The sequence below is a fragment of the Polyodon spathula genome, chromosome 16, assembly GCF_017654505.1.
Source record: "Polyodon spathula isolate WHYD16114869_AA chromosome 16, ASM1765450v1, whole genome shotgun sequence".
Taxonomy (NCBI): domain Eukaryota; kingdom Metazoa; phylum Chordata; class Actinopteri; order Acipenseriformes; family Polyodontidae; genus Polyodon; species Polyodon spathula.
Genome location: NC_054549.1, coordinates 38,629,763 through 38,649,871, shown reverse-complemented (window position 1 = coordinate 38,649,871; position 20,109 = coordinate 38,629,763). Strand labels below are relative to the sequence as shown.

At 49.6% G+C, this 20,109-nt stretch overlaps 1 protein-coding gene across 2 annotated transcripts in view; it reads right to left on the bottom strand.

Moving 5' to 3' along the window:
* Nucleotides 1-3,387: 3,387 nt before the first annotated feature.
* Nucleotides 3,388-20,109, bottom strand: part of LOC121328507 (G-protein coupled receptor 22-like) — a 47,168-nt gene continuing 30,446 nt past the window's right edge. Inside the window, exons 2-3 of one of the 2 annotated variants that reach the window (XM_041273196.1) lie at nucleotides 11,985-12,070; nucleotides 3,388-5,560 (exon numbers count right to left, since the gene is read on the bottom strand). In XM_041273196.1, the coding sequence (XP_041129130.1) occupies nucleotides 4,053-5,435 (1,383 nt within the window). In that variant the 5' untranslated portion in view covers nucleotides 5,436-5,560; nucleotides 11,985-12,070 and the 3' untranslated portion in view covers nucleotides 3,388-4,052. The remainder of the gene's footprint in view (nucleotides 5,561-11,984; nucleotides 12,071-20,109) is intronic. The other variant, XM_041273195.1, reaches the window with a different exon arrangement.

The window sequence follows — 20,109 nt, the reverse complement described above, 5'->3', positions numbered from 1 at the left end:
CAGCAGGGGGCGAGCTGCTGGTCTTTTTCACCATCCTTGCAGGGAATTGGTGTTCCCTGATTAGAGAATTGCTACATAAACACCAGAGTTAAAGTGTTGTGTGCTTGTTTTGTTTCTCCACAGCGTCTATTTGTTTGAATCTGTCAGATACAATGGAAGTGACTTTTATTGGATATTTTCAAATCACCTGCATGTTGTATCAATCATTAGTCCAGTTCAAGCCACAGATGAGTCAGCTGGAGCAGTTGGCGGGATGGCTCAGTTGTTAAGTGCGGGGATGTGTGTCTCAGTGTTGGTGGTTCAAGTCCTCCATGTTACTTGTTTAATTTACTGTCTAGGCTCAGCAGGAGCTTGGTTTTGAATCCTATTAACAAATCATTAGTTAATGTGCTGGAGGGCATTTGATAAATGATGAATCAGTTCTCTGGCAGGCTCAGTTGGTAGAGCACTGGACTCTGACTTCCAGGTTTGTGAGGTCAAGTCCCACATAAGATTCCAGTGTTAATCCCTCAGTTTCAAATATATTGTTTCACTTACCTTTTTATCAATGAGGTTTGGCTTTGAATCCAGTTGAAGTCACAAATCACAAATCACACAACAAGCAAGCCAGCTGGCTGAATAGCTCTGTTGGTAGAGCGGGGGACTGTGATTCCCACGTTAGTGGTTCAAACCCATGGCAGGGCTGTGGGTTTGCATTACATTTTCAAACACTTTTCCCATTTTGATAGACTTGGGCAAACATAACAGGTGGTGTTGTTCTCAGCACACTAATAATATAAAGAGGGTGATAGAAGGTCTTCTGTGCAATGTTAGATTGGCATGGAGGCAGGTGGTGCAGTGGGTTTATTCCCTGGTATGCTGTGCTGTTCATCTTGGGAGACTGGGTTCAAATCTGGGTGAGTTCTACCTTTATTTTCAAAGACTTGTTTAATTTCCTATATAAGGCAATGAAAAGCAGGCTCTTCCATGGAAGTGAGATGGACTGGGTTCAAATCCAGTAGTTTTGCTCATTTCAAAGAATTTGTTAATTAACCTTATATACAGTCTGAACCCACACTTTCCTGTAGGAGCTGGTGGTGCAGGGGGCTAATCCCACAGCCTCCTCTTCTTGAAGATGGTGGTTCAAATCTGGGTGCGGGAGGTGTGTTCCTGAGGTAAGTAATGCTGTTGCTTGTGAGTCATGGTGGTGGTTGTAAGTCTGGCTGTTGATTAGAAGTAACGATGCTGGTTGTGACTAATGATGTTGGTTGTGTTTCCACAGAGGGAGGAGGGCAGCCTGCCCTGAAGAGGAGCCGGAAGAGGATGAAGAGGGGGCTTGGGCCCCCGGCTGTGGGGGGAGTGAAGGAGGGGGGTGTTGCCACCAGACAGGTGATGGTTCATTTTGTCATGTTAAAGTAGTTTATTTTTGGAAAACAAAACATCACCCCACCTTATGGTCTCTGGTACCAACACCCCCCCTCCTCCACTCCCCCCCACAGCCGGGGGCCCAAGCCCCCTCTTCATCCTCTTCCGGCTCCTCTTCAGGGCAGGCTGCCCTCCTCCCTCTGTGGAAACACAACCAACATCATTAGTCACAACCAGCATCGTTACTTCCAATCAACATCCAGACTTACAACCACCACCATGACTCACAAGCAACAGCATTACTTACCTCAGGAACACACCTCCCGCACCCAGATTTGAACCACCATCTTCAAGAAGAGGAAGCTGTGGGATTAGCCCCCTGCACCACCAGCTCCTACAGGAAAGTGTGGGTTCAGACTGTATATAAGGTTAATTAACAAATTCTTTGAAATGAGCAAAACTACTGGATTTGAACCCAGTCCATCTCACTTCCATGGAAGAGCCTGCTTTTTCATTGCCTTATATAGGAAATTAAACAAGTCTTTGAAAATAAAGGTAGAACTCACCTGGATTTGAACCCAGTCTCCCAAGATGAACAGCACAGCATACCAGGGAATGAACCCACTGCACCACCTGCCTCCATGCCAATGTAGTGTTGCACAGAAGACCTTCTATCACCTCTTTATATTATTAGTGTGCTGAGAACACTGTCCTGTTATGTTAAACCCAAGTCTATCAAAATGGGTAAAGTGTTTAAAAATGAAAAGAAAACTCACACCCCTGCCATGTGTTTGAACCCACTAATCTGTGAATCATAGTCCCCTGCTCTACCAACAGAGCTATCCAGCCCACTGGCTCTGCTATGATTATGTATTGTGATTTTGTACTGATAATTCACTGTGCCCGACAGAGAGAGAGAGAGAGGGAAAGAAACCAGCAGGGACACCAGATGAAATATTGATTTTTTTATTAGACTTCAATTCGGCCTCCTATAAATAAAATAAACTCTCACACACTATACATCATGTACAGTCAGATGAACAAACACAGACAGCGATTCACGTTACACAAACACACTACAGCTTCTCTCTACACACTGACAGAGCAACACTCCTCCAGCGGCGAGGCGGCGCGCTCCGGGAGCAACACTCCTCCAGCAGTGGTGTGCAGGTCAAAAATATAAATGGGACTACTTTATTGGCGTAAGGATTTTTAATAAAAAAACGAATCTTTTTTTTTTTTGCCCCAAGCATTATTTAGGCTTTTTGTCAAATCCACTGTTTGACCTGAACAGTAAATTCAGGAAGGCCCTTCAGGGTGTGTGTATACGTCCTGCCAGGCCCTACTGCTCACTGGATCAGGGCAGCACTGCAGATCTGAAGCTTGCATGTGGGTAACAGGCAGTGATTGCGTAAGGAACTGCCGCCCAGCCTTCATTACAGAAACGTGTTGTATCTGCCTCCTACTTTACATCCAGCAAACTAGAAACAGGCTCTCCCTTCCAGATGCTTCTTGCATCCACACTGTCAGGAACATCTCCACATTCACCCAGCCCTGACCGTCTCCAGCCACAAGAGCTTTGCAACAGATGCTACCCTCACAGTCACTATGGGGCTGATCCATTCAAGTCCCACTGAGTGAATTCATGTTCTTTATATCAAGAACTGAGATCTCCAGCATCAAATAACTTTTACATATAAACGGTGATCCTGAGCGAGTATTCCTCTTACAGGACCTCATTCTGGACTCTGTCTCTCCTTCAAATCCAGTGACAGAATGAGAGGTTGAATGGCTCTGCTCCAGACCCACAGTCAGTGCTGCTGGGTGAATGGCTCTGCATGCAGACCCACAGTCAGTGCTGCTGGGTGAATGGCTCTGCTGCAGACCCACAGTCAGTGCTGCTGGGTGAATCGCTCTGCTCCAGACCCACAGTCAGTGCTGCTGGGTGAATCGCTCTGCTCCAGACCCACAGTCAGTGCTGCTGGGTGAATGGCTCTGCTCCAGACCCACAGTCAGTGCTGCTGGGTGAATCGCTCTGCTCCAGACCCACAGTCAGTGCTGCTGGGTGAATGGCTCTGCTCCAGACCCACAGTCAGTGCTGCTGGGTGAATCGCTCTGCTCCAGACCCTTCTTAAAGCAGACCCTACAGAGGTCGATCTAAGGAAAGTGATTCTCCAATATCACAGCTCTTACATACAGGTTTGAACAGTCTTTCTTTCCCATTCACTGTATGAACAGAATACACTGTGAGTGTTCATAGAGTGCTGTGGTTACTCACACAGGAGGATACAAACTGTGCTGTTGCACCTGTTGTAATAGTTGCAGTCTACAGTGTCTGAAAAAGAGATTTTTGCTGGTTGTTTTCTCAATAAAACAAGACAAGGTAATTACAATAATACAGGGAAGGGAGGAAGACAGAGGCAAGAGACTCTGCAGGAAGGGAAAAGGGAATAGGGGACAGGGAAATGGAGAAAAAAAAGGAGACAGCAGGAATTAAATCAAGGAGACAACAGGGAATGCAGAAGCAAGGGACAGACAAAATGAAAAAGGGAAATGAAGAAAGGAAGGGAGAAGAATTAAACAAAGAAAATAAGCAAGGTGGAAAAAATGGGGGGAGATGGAGGAGGAAGGACAGGGAAGGAAGAGAGAGAGGAAAGAGGCTGGGAGAGAGAAGGCAGAAAAGAGGGATGGCTGTAAGAAAGGCAGAGTCACTCCCTGACAGCCTCGGTGAGGCAGCGGTCTGTGGCGTCACTGCACTCCAGCCTGGGCTTGCGGCCCCCCTTCTTGGGCTCCACCCAGGAGTTGTGGATCACGGTGCCACTGGGAGCTGGGTCGACCTGCAGCAGCGACACCACGCGCTTCCGCACCTTGCTCTTCAGTACCTTGCGCAGCTTCTGCCGGGTGAAGGCGTAGAGCAGCGGGTGGAAGATGGTGGAGCCGTACGCCAGGGCGAGGAAGCAGATCCGCACCGTCACCAGCCTGTCGCTGGGGCCCAGGCACAGGATCAGCAGGTTCACCACTGAGATGGGAGCCCAGCAGCCCAGGAACGTGGAGATGATGATCAGAGACATCCGGAACACCCTCTTCTGGCGCTCGCGGCGGTCCCGGTGCCGCTTCACCGCCCTCCGCAGGGCGATGATAACTGAGACGGAAGCCTGGACCCCCATCTGAGAGACGGGGGGCTGGGGGGTGGAGCCGGGGATGAGGGGAGGGGGCTGGGTCAGGAGTTTGGACTCGCTGGGTGCAGCCAGCATCGGGGCGGAAGATTTCCTTTTCTTCTTCTTGTTGCTGCTGCTGTTGGCGCAGCTCCCGCTGCTCCCGGCGTTCTTGCGCCGCTGGCTCCTCTTAAAATGCGAGCCGATCTTGATGTTGAGTGCCTGCAGGATTTTATAGTAGGTGACCAGCATGACTGCCATGGCCACGAAGAACATGGGGATCTGGAGGAGCAGGTGGTAGTACATGCCCAGCTCCCTGTGATAGTCTGCTTGCCACCTCCCTCCAGCCCCGCTCAGGCACAGCAGGGTGCGGTTCTCCCAGGCCGCTTCGCTGCTGCCCCCCTCACCCGGGTCTCCGAAAAAGCGCACCTCCAGGAAGGGGATGAAGAAGACAGCCAAGGAGACAGCCCACACGCAGGCTAGCAGCAGGGCGGCGCGGGGAGGGGTCAGGACACGGTTGGCAGGCCGCACAGAGATGTCGTAGCGGTCCATGCTGATGACCAGCACATTGACGGCCGTGGCGATGCTGGTGAAGGTGACGCAGGCCTCGTGGAAGCAGCACAGCAGGGCTGCATTTTGCTCCAGTGGCAGCAGGATGACCACGATGGTGAGCGGCGCGCACACCACACACACGATGATGTCCAGCACGTGCAGGTTCATGGTCACCGTGTTGCTGACCGAGTCCACCAGGCTGGACTGCATGCAGTACAGCACCAGCACTGTCAGGTTGCTGCTGAAGCCCAGCACAATCTCCAGCATCAGGAAGCCTGAGAGGGAGACCTGGAGCCACAGCGGGTAGGGCAGGTACCAGCCCCCCGACTCTGGGTCGAAGCCGTCGCTGGTCTCCAGGAGCCCCCTGTAGCTGTCCGTCTCCATGGCCGTGACCTGCTATCACACTCGCGCATAGCCGTGAGGCCGGGAGACACTGCCGCCCCCACCTCCCTCTGCACTCCCCTCGTGCGCAGGCAGTCAGTCCTGTACTCCCCTACCACAGAATAGTCCTGGAGAGAGAGAGGGAGGAGAGGGGAGAGGGGGAGAGAGGGAGAGGAGAGAGAGAGAGAGAGAGAGAGAGAGAGAGAGGGGGGAGAGAGGGGAGGAGAGAGAGGGAGAGAGAGAGAGAGCGCATCAGTAAACATCCATCAACTTAAAAACTGATGACTAGATTCTCAAAGCCATTTACTCCCAAGTCGTTATCCTTTACAGAGAGCTCAGTACATCACTGCTATGCAACGGAACCTGCATCCGCTCAAAGCTGTTTTTCAGCCAGTCCCTGTGTTACAGATCTGCAAAGGTCTTTCTCATTGTCTTCAGTGGAAAGGTTTGTCACTGAATCAATGAAGTTTATTTTAGCATTTCTAAATCTATCACTGCTGAATTATGTAGCTCTGAATAATCCATGCAATGCAAACACACACGCATACAGAATCTTTTAAACATCACACTCTTCAATTTCTAACCCTGCTTTGTGTGGAGTGCTTCGTGTCTCCAGATATGTTGTGCTGTGTTTCATTCAATTATTATTCCTCTTTCTTGCATCCAAATAATACAAAGATCCCAACAGGCTTGTTATTCACAGACACTGTTGTACCAGCTATCAGATATTTGCTCATTACCTCTCTATCATCTTCAATTCAAAAAAAAAGAAAATACATGAATGGGCAATGGCATTGCAGACAGACAGATAGACTGACAGACAGGGGTGTCCGTCTGCCTGGTACTGATCTGATCTGGACCGGTATTGGGAGCACTCTGTCCATCTGCCTGGTACTGATCTGATCTGGATCTGGAGCACCCAGTCCGTCTGCCTGGTACTGATCTGATCTGGACCTGGAGCACCCAGTCCGTCTGCCTGGTACTGATCTGATCTGGACCGGTATAGGGAGCACCCTGTCCGTCTGCCTGGTACTGATCTGATCTGGACCTGGAGCACCCTGTCCGTCTGCCTGGTACTGATCTGATCTGGACCTGGAGCACCCTGTCCGTCTGCCTGGTACTGATCTGATCTGGACCTGGAGCACCCTGTCCGTCTGCCTGGTACTGATCTGATCTGGACCTGGAGCACCCTGTCCGTCTGCCTGGTACTGATCTGATCTGGACCTGGAGCACCCTGTCCGTCTGCCTGGTACTGATCTGATCTGGACCTGGAGCACCCTGTCCGTCTGCCTGGTACTGATCTGATCTGGATCTGGAGCACCCTGTCCGTCTGCCTGGTACTGATCTGATCTGGACCTGGAGCACCCTGTCCGTCTGCCTGGTACTGATCTGATCTGGACCTGGAGCACCCTGTCCGTCTGCCTGGTACTGATCTGATCTGGACCTGGAGCACCCTGTCCGTCTGCCTGGTACTGATCTGATCTGGACCTGGAGCACCCTGTCCGTCTGCCTGGTACTGATCTGATCTGGACCTGGAGCACCCTGTCCGTCTGCCTGGTACTGATCTGATCTGGACCTGGAGCACCCTGTCCGTCTGCCTGGTACTGATCTGATCTGGACCTGGAGCACCCTGTCCGTCTGCCTGGTACTGATCTGATCTGGATCTGGAGCACCCTGTCTGTCTGCCTGGTACTGATCTGATCTGGACCTGGAGCACCCTGTCCGTCTGCCTGGTACTGATCTGATCTGGATCTGGAGCACCCTGTCTGTCTGCCTGGTACTGATCTGATCTGGACCTGGAGCACCCTGTCCGTCTGCCTGGTACTGATCTGATCTGGACCTGGAGCACCCTGTCCGTCTGCCTGGTACTGATCTGATCTGGACCTGGAGCACCCTGTCCGTCTGCCTGGTACTGATCTGATCTGGATCTGGAGCACCCTGTCCGTCTGCCTGGTACTGATCTGATCTGGATCTGGAGCACCCTGTCCGTCTGCCTGGTACTGATCTGATCTGGATCTGGAGCACCCTGTCCGTCTGCCTGGTACTGATCTGATCTGGACCTGGAGCACCCTGTCCGTCTGCCTGGTACTGATCTGATCTGGATCTGGAGCACCCTGTCTGTCTGCCTGGTACTGATCTGATCTGGACCTGGAGCACCCTGTCCGTCTGCCTGGTACTGATCTGATCTGGACCGGTATAGGGAGCACCCTGTCCGTCTGCCTGGTACTGATCTGATCTGGACCTGGAGCACCCTGTCCGTCTGCCTGGTACTGATCTGATCTGGACCTGGAGCACCCTGTCCGTCTGCCTGGTACTGATCTGATCTGGACCTGGAGCACCCTGTCCGTCTGCCTGGTACTGATCTGATCTGGACCTGGAGCACCCTGTCCGTCTGCCTGGTACTGATCTGATCTGGACCTGGAGCACCCTGTCCGTCTGCCTGGTACTGATCTGATCTGGATCTGGAGCACCCTGTCCGTCTGCCTGGTACTGATCTGATCTGGACCTGGAGCACCCTGTCCGTCTGCCTGGTACTGATCTGATCTGGACCTGGAGCACCCTGTCCGTCTGCCTGGTACTGATCTGATCTGGACCTGGAGCACCCTGTCCGTCTGCCTGGTACTGATCTGATCTGGATCTGGAGCACCCTGTCCGTCTGCCTGGTACTGATCTGATCTGGATCTGGAGCACCCTGTCCGTCTGCCTGGTACTGATCTGATCTGGACCTGGAGCACCCTGTCCGTCTGCCTGGTACTGATCTGATCTGGACCTGGAGCACCCTGTCCGTCTGCCTGGTACTGATCTGATCTGGACCTGGAGCACCCTGTCCGTCTGCCTGGTACTGATCTGATCTGGACCTGGAGCACCCTGTCCGTCTGCCTGGTACTGATCTGATCTGGACCTGGAGCACCCTGTCCGTCTGCCTGGTACTGATCTGATCTGGATCTGGAGCACCCTGTCCGTCTGCCTGGTACTGATCTGATCTGGACCTGGAGCACCCTGTCCGTCTGCCTGGTACTGATCTGATCTGGATCTGGAGCACCCTGTCTGTCTGCCTGGTACTGATCTGATCTGGACCTGGAGCACCCTGTCCGTCTGCCTGGTACTGATCTGATCTGGATCTGGAGCACCCTGTCTGTCTGCCTGGTACTGATCTGATCTGGACCTGGAGCACCCTGTCCGTCTGCCTGGTACTGATCTGATCTGGATCTGGAGCACCCTGTCCGTCTGCCTGGTACTGATCTGATCTGGATCTGGAGCACCCTGTCCGTCTGCCTGGTACTGATCTGATCTGGACCTGGAGCACCCTGTCCGTCTGCCTGGTACTGATCTGATCTGGACCTGGAGCACCCTGTCCGTCTGCCTGGTACTGATCTGATCTGGACCTGGAGCACCCTGTCCGTCTGCCTGGTACTGATCTGATCTGGATCTGGAGCACCCTGTCCGTCTGCCTGGTACTGATCTGATCTGGATCTGGAGCACCCTGTCCGTCTGCCTGGTACTGATCTGATCTGGACCTGGAGCACCCTGTCCGTCTGCCTGGTACTGATCTGATCTGGACCTGGAGCACCCTGTCCGTCTGCCTGGTACTGATCTGATCTGGACCTGGAGCACCCTGTCCGTCTGCCTGGTACTGATCTGATCTGGACCTGGAGCACCCTGTCCGTCTGCCTGGTACTGATCTGATCTGGACCTGGAGCACCCTGTCCGTCTGCCTGGTACTGATCTGATCTGGACCTGGAGCACCCTGTCCGTCTGCCTGGTACTGATCTGATCTGGACCTGGAGCACCCTGTCCGTCTGCCTGGTACTGATCTGATCTGGACCTGGAGCACCCTGTCCGTCTGCCTGGTACTGATCTGATCTGGACCTGGAGCACCCTGTCCGTCTGCCTGGTACTGATCTGATCTGGATCTGGAGCACCCTGTCCGTCTGCCTGGTACTGATCTGATCTGGATCTGGAGCACCCTGTCCGTCTGCCTGGTACTGATCTGATCTGGATCTGGAGCACCCTGTCCGTCTGCCTGGTACTGATCTGATGTTGCACTGTGAGTGTTTCAGGTTTTGCAATGTTACATTATAAATTCAATCACCAAATTCAATACATTTCTTTTAGCATTTCTGCATCTCAATAGCAACAAAGAGAGACTCCCAGTTAATGGGTTAGCATCAGTGGAAAGCAACCAGCAGGCTCTCCCATTACAGACCTCCAGAGACCTGGAACTGGCTGTGGTTGGGTTTTATTTATTTGAATCATGTGTTTGTTTTTCAGCTGCCCCCTGACCGAGATGACGGCGCAAAACCCAAGAGCTCTCCTGATTTCAATCTCTGCTGTTCTGGTGCGCAGTCAAGGTTAAGCAATTCTGTTATTGTTTGCAGATAACGAGACTCAGAAGAATGAGATGGGAAGAAAGCACATGTTAACAGGAAGAAATAAAAACACAACGAGACCCAATTTTATTAGAAGGGATTGGGCAGCAAATGTGTGTGATTGAGGGGATGGCAAGAGTAAAAGTGAGCAGCCCAACGTTGTAATATCCAGGCTTGCTAACATGCTGTGAGTGTGATTATACCAGGCTTGATCAGGGTTAACACTAAAAACACACACAGAGGCTCACATCATAGAACCCATTAAAATATACAAGCCAGGTAAGATTAAACACTGCCACACTGTAAATATACAAGCCAGGCAAGATTAAACACTGCCACACTGTAAATATACAAGCCAGGCAAGATTAAACACTGCCACACTGTAAATATACAAGCCAGGCAAGATTGAACACTGCCACACTGTAAATATACAAGCCAGGCAAGATTGAACACTGCCACACTGTAAATATACAAGCCAGGCAAGATTGAACACTGCCACACTGTAAATATACAAGCCAGGCAAGATTAAACACTGCCACACTGTAAATATACAAGCCAGGCAAGATTGAACACTGCCACACTGTAAATATACAAGCCAGGCAAGATTGAACACTGCCACACTGTAAATATACAAGCCAGGCAAGATTAAACACTGCCACACTGTAAATATACAAGCCAGGCAAGATTGAACACTGCCACACTGTAAATATACAAGCCAGGCAAGATTGAACACTGCCACACTGTAAATATACAAGCCAGGCAAGATTAAACACTGCCACACTGTAAATATACAAGCCAGGCAAGATTGAACACTGCCACACTGTAAATATACAAGGCAGGCAAGATTAAACACTGCCACACTGTAAATATACAAGCCAGGCAAGATTAAACACTGCCACACTGTAAATATACAAGCCAGGCAAGATTAAACACTGCCACACTGTAAATATACAAGCCAGGCAAGATTAAACACTGCCACACTGTAAATATACAAGCCAGGCAAGATTAAACACTGCCACACTGTAAATATACAAGCCAGGCAAGATTAAACACTGCCACACTGTAAATATACAAGCCAGGCAAGATTGAACACTGCCACACTGTAAATATACAAGCCAGGCAAGATTAAACACTGCCACACTGTAAATATACAAGCCAGGCAAGATTGAACACTGCCACACTGTAAATATACAAGCCAGGCAAGATTAAACACTGCCACACTGTAAATATACAAGCCAGGCAGTCCCTCTGCAGCTATTACTGCTATTACCCTCTCTCTTCTCTCCCAGACTGACCTGCCATTTCTCCTCTTGGCTCTGCAGCAGAAAGCTCTCTATTGTGTCTGCCAGCTTGTGGGAGTATCTCTCTCAGCTCTGTATATCTCTCACAGTGGAGGAGTGTCTCAGCTCTGTGTATCTCTCACAGTGGAGGAGTATCTCTCAGCTCTGTGTATCTCTCACAGTAGAGGAGTATCTCTCTCAGCTCTGTGTATCTCACAGTGGAGGAGTGTCTCTCTCAGCTCTGTGTATCTCTCACAGTGGAGGAGTGTCTCAGCTCTGTGTATCTCTCACAGTGGAGGAGTGTCTCAGCTCTGTGTATCTCACAGTGGAGGAGTGTCTCTCTCAGCTCTGTGTATCTCTCACAGTGGAGGAGTGTCTCAGCTCTGTGTATCTCTCACAGTGGAGGAGTATATCTCTCAGCTCTGTGTATCTCTCACAGTGGATGAGTGTCTCTCTCAGCTCTGTGTATCTCTCACAGTGGAGGAGTATCTCTCAGCTCTGTGTATCTCTCACAGTGGAGGAGTGTCTCAGCTCTGTGTATCTCTCACAGTGGAGGAGTATATCTCTCAGCTCTGTGTATCTCTCACAGTGGATGAGTGTCTCTCTCAGCTCTGTGTATCTCTCACAGTGGAGGAGTATCTCTCAGCTCTGTGTATCTCTCACAGTGGAGGAGTATATCTCTCAGCTCTGTGTATCTCTCACAGTGGAGGAGTGTCTCAGCTCTGTGTATCTCTCACAGTGGAGGAGTATCTCTCTCAGCTCTGTGTATCTCTCATAGTGGAGGATGAAGTGGGTCTCAGTCTCAATCTCTCCACTGTGCTCTGTGCTGCCCATTTCGATAGCAAATTTCTCTCTGACTCTGGACTGACTGGCCCCTTACACAGGAGGTGTCACTCTCTCACCTCTCTGAGAGTGCACTGCGCTGAGTGGCTGGTCACCAGTCAGGGCTCCTCCTCCTGCTGGTCATCCCAATCGAATCCCTGCAGTTCTAGAGGGGGAGGGACAAGGAAACGCTTCAGAACACATATGAAACACTGCCAACCTGTAAATCAAACACACCCACACGAGACTCGCCGAGCTGGCAGCCTGTGAGAGAGATGGAGGGGGAGAGAGCGAGGGAAAGGAGAGAGAGAGGGAGTGCAGCGGAAGGGAAGAGAGGGGTAGATAAAAAGAAAGGTGGGAGGGAGTTGTAGAGGGGCAGATAGGAGAGAAAGAAGGGGTGAAGAAGACAAAGAGTGAGAGAGGAATGAGAGAGCATCTGCTTTACACGTCGCTGGGGAATCTCAAATCCAGTCAACAGCTGTTTTGCAGAAACCCTGAATCAAGGGGGTCTGATCACAGTCCCGGAGGCCCATTCCACTCCAGGTTTAACAGATACAATGAGACAGTGAACCTCTTCAGGGTCTGGATACAGGTTTAACTGGTTCAGCTGAACAATTTAGAACAGGGTTAGAACAAAGACCAGGGCTGGAAGGGTAAACTGTGGTCTTAAACCATCCCTCTGCCCTACAAAAAATGTAATTTGAGGCAATCCTTGGTAAATGAACAATATAAACATGTGAAAAACAGGAGAACAATTGTGTAATACCCGAAAAAAGATTTGAATAGAATGATGTACTGCTGCATTTTGTATGGAGACACTGAGTCATCAGCATATTTACCAGACCCAGATTAATCAACGATTCAAGCATTTCATTTCGAGGGATTGGACCAGAGGGACCTGGATTTATTTCTGAATTCAGAAAACCCAATCGTGCCAATGAGAGGGTGGAGTAATAAACTCGGACAGTCAGGCCTGGGGCACGGTGTCTGAAACCGCTTCCCATTGAATTACCTTGTGGAGGAGAGAGTCAGCGATACTGCTGTAGAGCAGGCTTGGCACAATCACCAGGGCTCTCTCATTGTATTGCAGCCCCTCAGCATGCATGAGAAACACTGGGGCTCTCACTGCAGCGCCTCAGCATGCATGAGAAACACTGGGGCTCTCACTGCACCCCCTCAGCATGCGTGAGACACACTGGGACTCTCAATATGCATGAGAAACACTGGGGCTCTCAGCATGCATGAGAAACACTGGGGCTCTCAATATGCATGAGAAACACTGGGGCTCCCAATATGCATGAGAAACACTGGGGCTCTCAATATGCATGAGAAACACTGGGGCTCTCAATATGCATGAGAAACACTGGGGCTCTCAATATGCATGAGAAACACTGGGGCTCTCAGCATGCATGAGAAACACTGGGACTCTCAGCATGCATGAGAAACACTGGGGCTCTCAATATGCATGAGAAACACTGGGGCTCTCTATGCATGAGAAACACTGGGGCTCTCAACATGCATGAGAAACACTGGGCTCTCAGCATGCATGAGAAACACTGGGGCTCTCAATATGCATGAGAAACACTGGGGCTCTCAATATGCATGAGAAACACTGGGGCTCTCAATATGCATGAGAAACACTGGGGCTCTCAATATGCGTGAGAAACACTGGGGCTCTCAGCATGCGTGAGAAACACTGGGGCTCTCAGCATGCGTGAGAAACACTGGGGCTCTCAGCATGCGTGAGAAACACTGGGACTCTCAATATGCATGAGAAACACTGGGGCTCTCAGCATGCATGAGAAACACTGGGGCTCTCAATATGCATGAGAAACACTGGGGCTCTCAATATGCATGAGAAACACTGGGGCTCTCAATATGCGTGAGAAACACTGGGGCTCTCAGCATGCGTGAGAAACACTGGGGCTCTCAATATGCATGAGAAACACTGGGGCTCTCAATATGCATGAGAAACACTGGGGCTCTCAATATGCATGAGAAACACTGGGGCTCTCAATATGCATGAGAAACACTGGGACTCTCAATATGCATGAGAAACACTGGGGCTCTCAGCATGCATGAGAAACACTGCTCTCAATATGCATGAGAAACACTCTCAATATGCATGAGAAACACTGGGGCTCTCAATATGCATGAGAAACACTGGGGCTCTCAATATGCGTGAGAAACACTGGGGCTCTCAGCATGCGTGAGAAACACTGGGGCTCTCAGTATGCGTGAGAAACACTGGGGCTCTCAGTATGCGTGAGAAACACTGGGGCTCTCAGCATGCGTGAGAAACACTGGGGCTCTCAATATGCATGAGAAACACTGGGGCTCTCAATATGCATGAGAAACACTGGGGCTCTCAATATGCATGAGAAACACTGGGGCTCTCATGCATGAGAAACACTGCATGAGAAACACTGGGGCTCTCATCATGCATGAGAAACACTGGGGCTCTCAGCATGCGTGAGAAACACTGGGACTCTCAATATGCATGAGAAACACTGGGGCTCTCAATATGCATGAGAAACACTGGGGCTCTCAATATGCATGAGAAACACTGGGGCTCTCAATATGCATGAGAAACACTGGGGCTCTCAATATGCATGAGAAACACTGGGGCTCTCAATATGCATGAGAAACACTGGGGCTCTCACTGGGGCTCTATGCATGAGAAACACTGGGGCTCTCAATATGCATGAGAAACACTGGGGCTCTCAATATGCATGAGAAACACTGGGGCTCTCAATATGCATGAGAAACACTGGGGCTCTCAATATGCATGAGAAACACTGGGGCTCTCAATATGCATGAGAAACACACTCTGCGTGGAAACACTCTCAATATGCATGAGAAACACTGGGGCTCTCAATATGCATGAGAAACACTGGGGCTCTCAATATGCATGAGAAACACTGGGGAAACACTGGGACTCTCTCAATATATGCATGAGAAACACTGGGGCTCTCAATATGCATGAGAAACACTGGGGCTCTCAATATGCATGAGAAACACTGGGGCTCTCAATGAGAAACATGCATGAGAAACACTGGGGCTCTCAATATGCATGAGAAACACTGGGGCTCTCAATATGCATGAGAAACACTGGGGCTCTCAATATGCATGAGAAACACTGGGGCTCTCAATATGCATGAGAAACACTGGGGCTCTCAATATGCGTGAGAAACACTGGGGCTCTCAATATGCATGAGAAACACTGGGGCTCTCAATATGCATGAGAAACACTGGGGCTCTCAATATGCATGAGAAACACTGGGGCTCTCAATATGCATGAGAAACACTGGGGCTCTCAATATGCATGAGAAACACTGGGGCTCTCAATATGCATGAGAAACACTGGGGCTCTCAATATGCATGAGAAACACTGGGGCTCTCAATATGCATGAGAAACACTGGGGCTCTCAATATGCGTGAGAAACACTGGGGCTCTCAATATGCATGAGAAACACTGGGGCTCTCAATATGCATGAGAAACACTGGGGCTCTCAATATGCATGAGAAACACTGGGGCTCTCAATATGCATGAGAAACACTGGGGCTCTCAATATGCATGAGAAACACTGGGGCTCTCAATATGCATGAGAAACACTGGGGCTCTCAATATGCATGAGAAACACTGGGGCTCTCAATATGCATGAGAAACACTGGGGCTCTCAATATGCATGAGAAACACTGGGGCTCTCAATATGCATGAGAAACACTGGGGCTCTCAATATGCATGAGAAACACTGGGGCTCTCAATATGCATGAGAAACACTGGGGCTCTCAATATGCATGAGAAACACTGGGGCTCTCAATATGCATGAGAAACACTGGGGCTCTCAATATGCATGAGAAACACTGGGGCTCTCAATATGCATGAGAAACACTGGGGCTCTCAATATGCATGAGAAACACTGGGGCTCTCAATATGCATGAGAAACACTGGGGCTCTCAATATGCATGAGAAACACTGGGGCTCTCAATATGCATGAGAAACACTGGGGCTCTCAATATGCATGAGAAACACTGGGGCTCTCAATATGCATGAGAAACACTGGGGCTCTCAATATGCATGAGAAACACTGGGGCTCTCAATATGCATGAGAAACACTGGGGCTCTCAATATGCATGAGAAACACTGGGGCTCTCAATATGCATGAGAAACACTGGGGCTCTCAATATGCATGAGAAACACTGGGGCTCTCAATATGCATGAGAAACACTGGGGCTCTCAATATGCATGAGAAACACTGGGGCTCTCAATATGCATGAGAAACACTGGGGCTCTCAATATGCATGAGAAACACTGGGGCTCTCAATATGCATGAGAAACACTGGGGCTCTCAATATGCATGAGAAACACTGGGGCTCTCAATATGCATGAGAAACACTGGGGCTCTCAATATGCATGAGAAACACTGGGGCTCTCAATATGCATGAGAAACACTGGGGCTCTCAATATGCATGAGAAACACTGGGGCTCTCAATATGCATGAGAAACACTGGGGCTCTCAATATGCATGAGAAACACTGGGGCTCTCAATATGCATGAGAAACACTGGGGCTCTCAATATGCATGAGAAACACTGGGGCTCTCAATATGCATGAGAAACACTGGGGCTCTCAATATGCATGAGAAACACTGGGGCTCTCAATATGCGTGAGAAACACTGGGGCTCTCAATATGCATGAGAAACACTGGGGCTCTCAATATGCATGAGAAACACTGGGGCTCTCAATATGCGTGAGAAACACTGGGGCTCTCAATATGCATGAGAAACACTGGGGCTCTCAATATGCATGAGAAACACTGGGGCTCTCAATATGCATGAGAAACACTGGGGCTCTCAATATGCATGAGAAACACTGGGGCTCTCAATATGCATGAGAAACACTGGGGCTCTCAATATGCATGAGAAACACTGGGGCTCTCAATATGCATGAGAAACACTGGGGCTCTCAATATGCATGAGAAACACTGGGGCTCTCAATATGCATGAGAAACACTGGGGCTCTCAATATGCATGAGAAACACTGGGGCTCTCAATATGCATGAGAAACACTGGGGCTCTCAATATGCATGAGAAACACTGGGGCTCTCAATATGCGTGAGAAACACTGGGGCTCTCAATATGCATGAGAAACACTGGGGCTCTCAATATGCATGAGAAACACTGGGGCTCTCAATATGCATGAGAAACACTGGGGCTCTCAATATGCATGAGAAACACTGGGGCTCTCAATATGCATGAGAAACACTGGGGCTCTCAGTATGCGTGAGAAACACTGGGGCTCTCAGCATGCGTGAGAAACACTGGGGCTCTCAGCATGCGTGAGAAACACTGGGGCTCTCAATATGCGTGAGAAACACTGGGGCTCTCAGCATGCGTGAGAAACACTGGGGCTCTCAGCATGCGTGAGAAACACTGGGGCTCTCAATATGCATGAGAAACACTGGGGCTCTCAGCATGCATGAGAAACACTGGGGCTCTCAGTATGCATGAGAAACACTGGGGCTCTCAATATGCATGAGAAACACTGGGGCTCTCAATATGCATGAGAAACACTGGGGCTCTCAACTATGCATGAGAAACACTGGGGCTCTCAATATGCATGAGAAACACTGGGGCTCTCAATATGCATGAGAAACACTGGGGCTCTCAATATGCATGAGAAACACTGGGGCTCTCAATATGCATGAGAAACACTGGGGCTCTCAATATGCATGAGAAACACTGGGGCTCTCAATATGCATGAGAAACACTGGGGCTCTCAATATGCATGAGAAACACTGGGGCTCTCAATATGCATGAGAAACACTGGGGCTCTCAATATGCATGAGAAACACTGGGGCTCTCAATATGCATGAGAAACACTGGGGCTCTCAATATGCATGAGAAACACTGGGGCTCTCAATATGCATGAGAAACACTGGGGCTCTCAATATGCATGAGAAACACTGGGGCTCTCAATATGCATGAGAAACACTGGGGCTCTCAATATGCATGAGAAACACTGGGGCTCTCAATATGCATGAGAAACACTGGGGCTCTCAATATGCATGAGAAACACTGGGGCTCTCAGCATGCATGAGAAACACTGGGGCTCTCAATATGCGTGAGAAACATGCATGAGAAACACTGGGGCTCTCAATGAGAAACATGGGGCTCTCATGAGAAACACTGGGGCTCTCAATATGCATGAGAAACACTGGGGCTCTCAATGCATGAGAAACACTGGGGCTCTCAATATGCATGAGAAACACTGGGGCTCTCAATATGCATGAGAAACACTGGGGCTCTCAATATGCATGAGAAACACTGGGGCTCTCAATATGCATGAGAAACACTGGGGCTCTCAATATGCATGAGAAACACTGGGGCTCTCAATATGCATGAGAAACACTGGGGCTCTCAATATGCATGAGAAACACAGTATGGGGAAACACTCTCAATATGCATGAGAAACACTGGGGCTCTCAATATGCATGAGAAACACTGGGGCTCTCAATATGCATGAGAAACACTGGGGCTCTCAATATGCATGAGAAACACTGGGGCTCTCAATATGCATGAGAAACACTGGGGCTCTCAATATGCATGAGAAACACTGGGGCTCTCAATATGCATGAGAAACACTGGGGCTCTCAATATGCATGAGAAACACTGGGGCTCTCAATATGCATGAGAAACACTGGGGCTCTCAATATGCATGAGAAACACTGGGGCTCTCAATATGCATGAGAAACACTGGGGCTCTCAATATGCATGAGAAACACTGGGGCTCTCAGCATGCATGAGAAACACTGGGGCTCTCAATATGCATGAGAAACACTGGGGCTCTCAATATGCATGAGAAACACTGGGGCTCTCAATATGCATGAGAAACACTGGGGCTCTCAGCATGCATGAGAAACACTGGGGCTCTCAATATGCATGAGAAACACTGGGGCTCTCAATATGCATGAGAAACACTGGGGCTCTCAGCATGCATGAGAAACACTGGGGCTCTCAATATGCATGAGAAACACTAAGCGAAGCAATTGGAATGTGACGATACAGGAGATACAAACAGGTCTGTTATTACAACGCCCTTGACTGGCCTCCGAAGGACAGAATCCCTTTACTGAGCCAAACACAAGAAGATCAGTCAACTGCACTGTACTGCACTATTCTGCATGGTATATACATATTCCAGGGTGTCTCTCTGATTTGAATATTCCAATTGAAGACGGGTGCCTGGGCAATGACTCTCTTTCCAAATCCAAACTGGCTTAAGTGGGAGGGGGCTATAATTAATTGATCCGTGTCAAGTGAAGCAATACAATTGCAACAGGGGTAATGAAAGTCATGCCACTGCCAGTGTTTGACGAAGCTCCACTGGGAGAGTGTGGGGGATCTGCAGCCAGTATCAGCCTTCTAAAGACTTAGCACTGAATGTGTTGACTTGTGTAGCACTGCATTATTGTTCAGGCCCTGCACTCCAGTGTCTCTGTGTGGAATCATGTGTCGTTGAAATCTCTGTGTTTAGATTGAAGTGGAATCGTCTCTCATCGAGGTCTCTCTCATTGTTTAGATTGAGGTGGAATCGTCTCTCATCGAGGTCTCTCTCTTGTTTAGATTGAGGTGGAATCGTCTCTCATCGAGGTCTCTCTCAGTGTTTAGATTGAGGTGGAATCGTCTCTCATCGCAGTCTCTCTCAGTGTTTAGATTGAGGTGGAATCGTCTCTCATCGCAGTCTCTCTCAGTGTTTAGATTGAGGTGGAATCGTCTCTCATCGCAGTCTCTCTCAGTGTTTAGATTGAAGTGGAATCGTCTCTCATCGCAGTCTCTCAGTGTTTAGATTGAAGTGGAATCGTCTCTCATCGCAGTCTCTCTCAGTGTTTAGATTGAAGTGGAATCGTCTCTCATCGCAGTCTCTCTCAGTGTTTAGATTGAAGTGGAATCGTCTCTCATCGCAGTCTCTCTCAGTGTTTAGATTGAGGTGGAATCATCTCTCATCGCAGTCTCTCTCAGTGTTTAGATTGAGGTGGAATCGTCTCTCATCGAAGTCTCCCTCAGTGTTTAGATTGAAGTGGAATCGTCTCTCATCGAAGTCTCCCTCAGTGTTTAGATTGAAGTGGAATCGTCTCTCATCGAAGTCTCTCGCAGTGTTTAGATTGAGGTGGAATCGTCTCTCATCGCAGTCTCTCTCAGT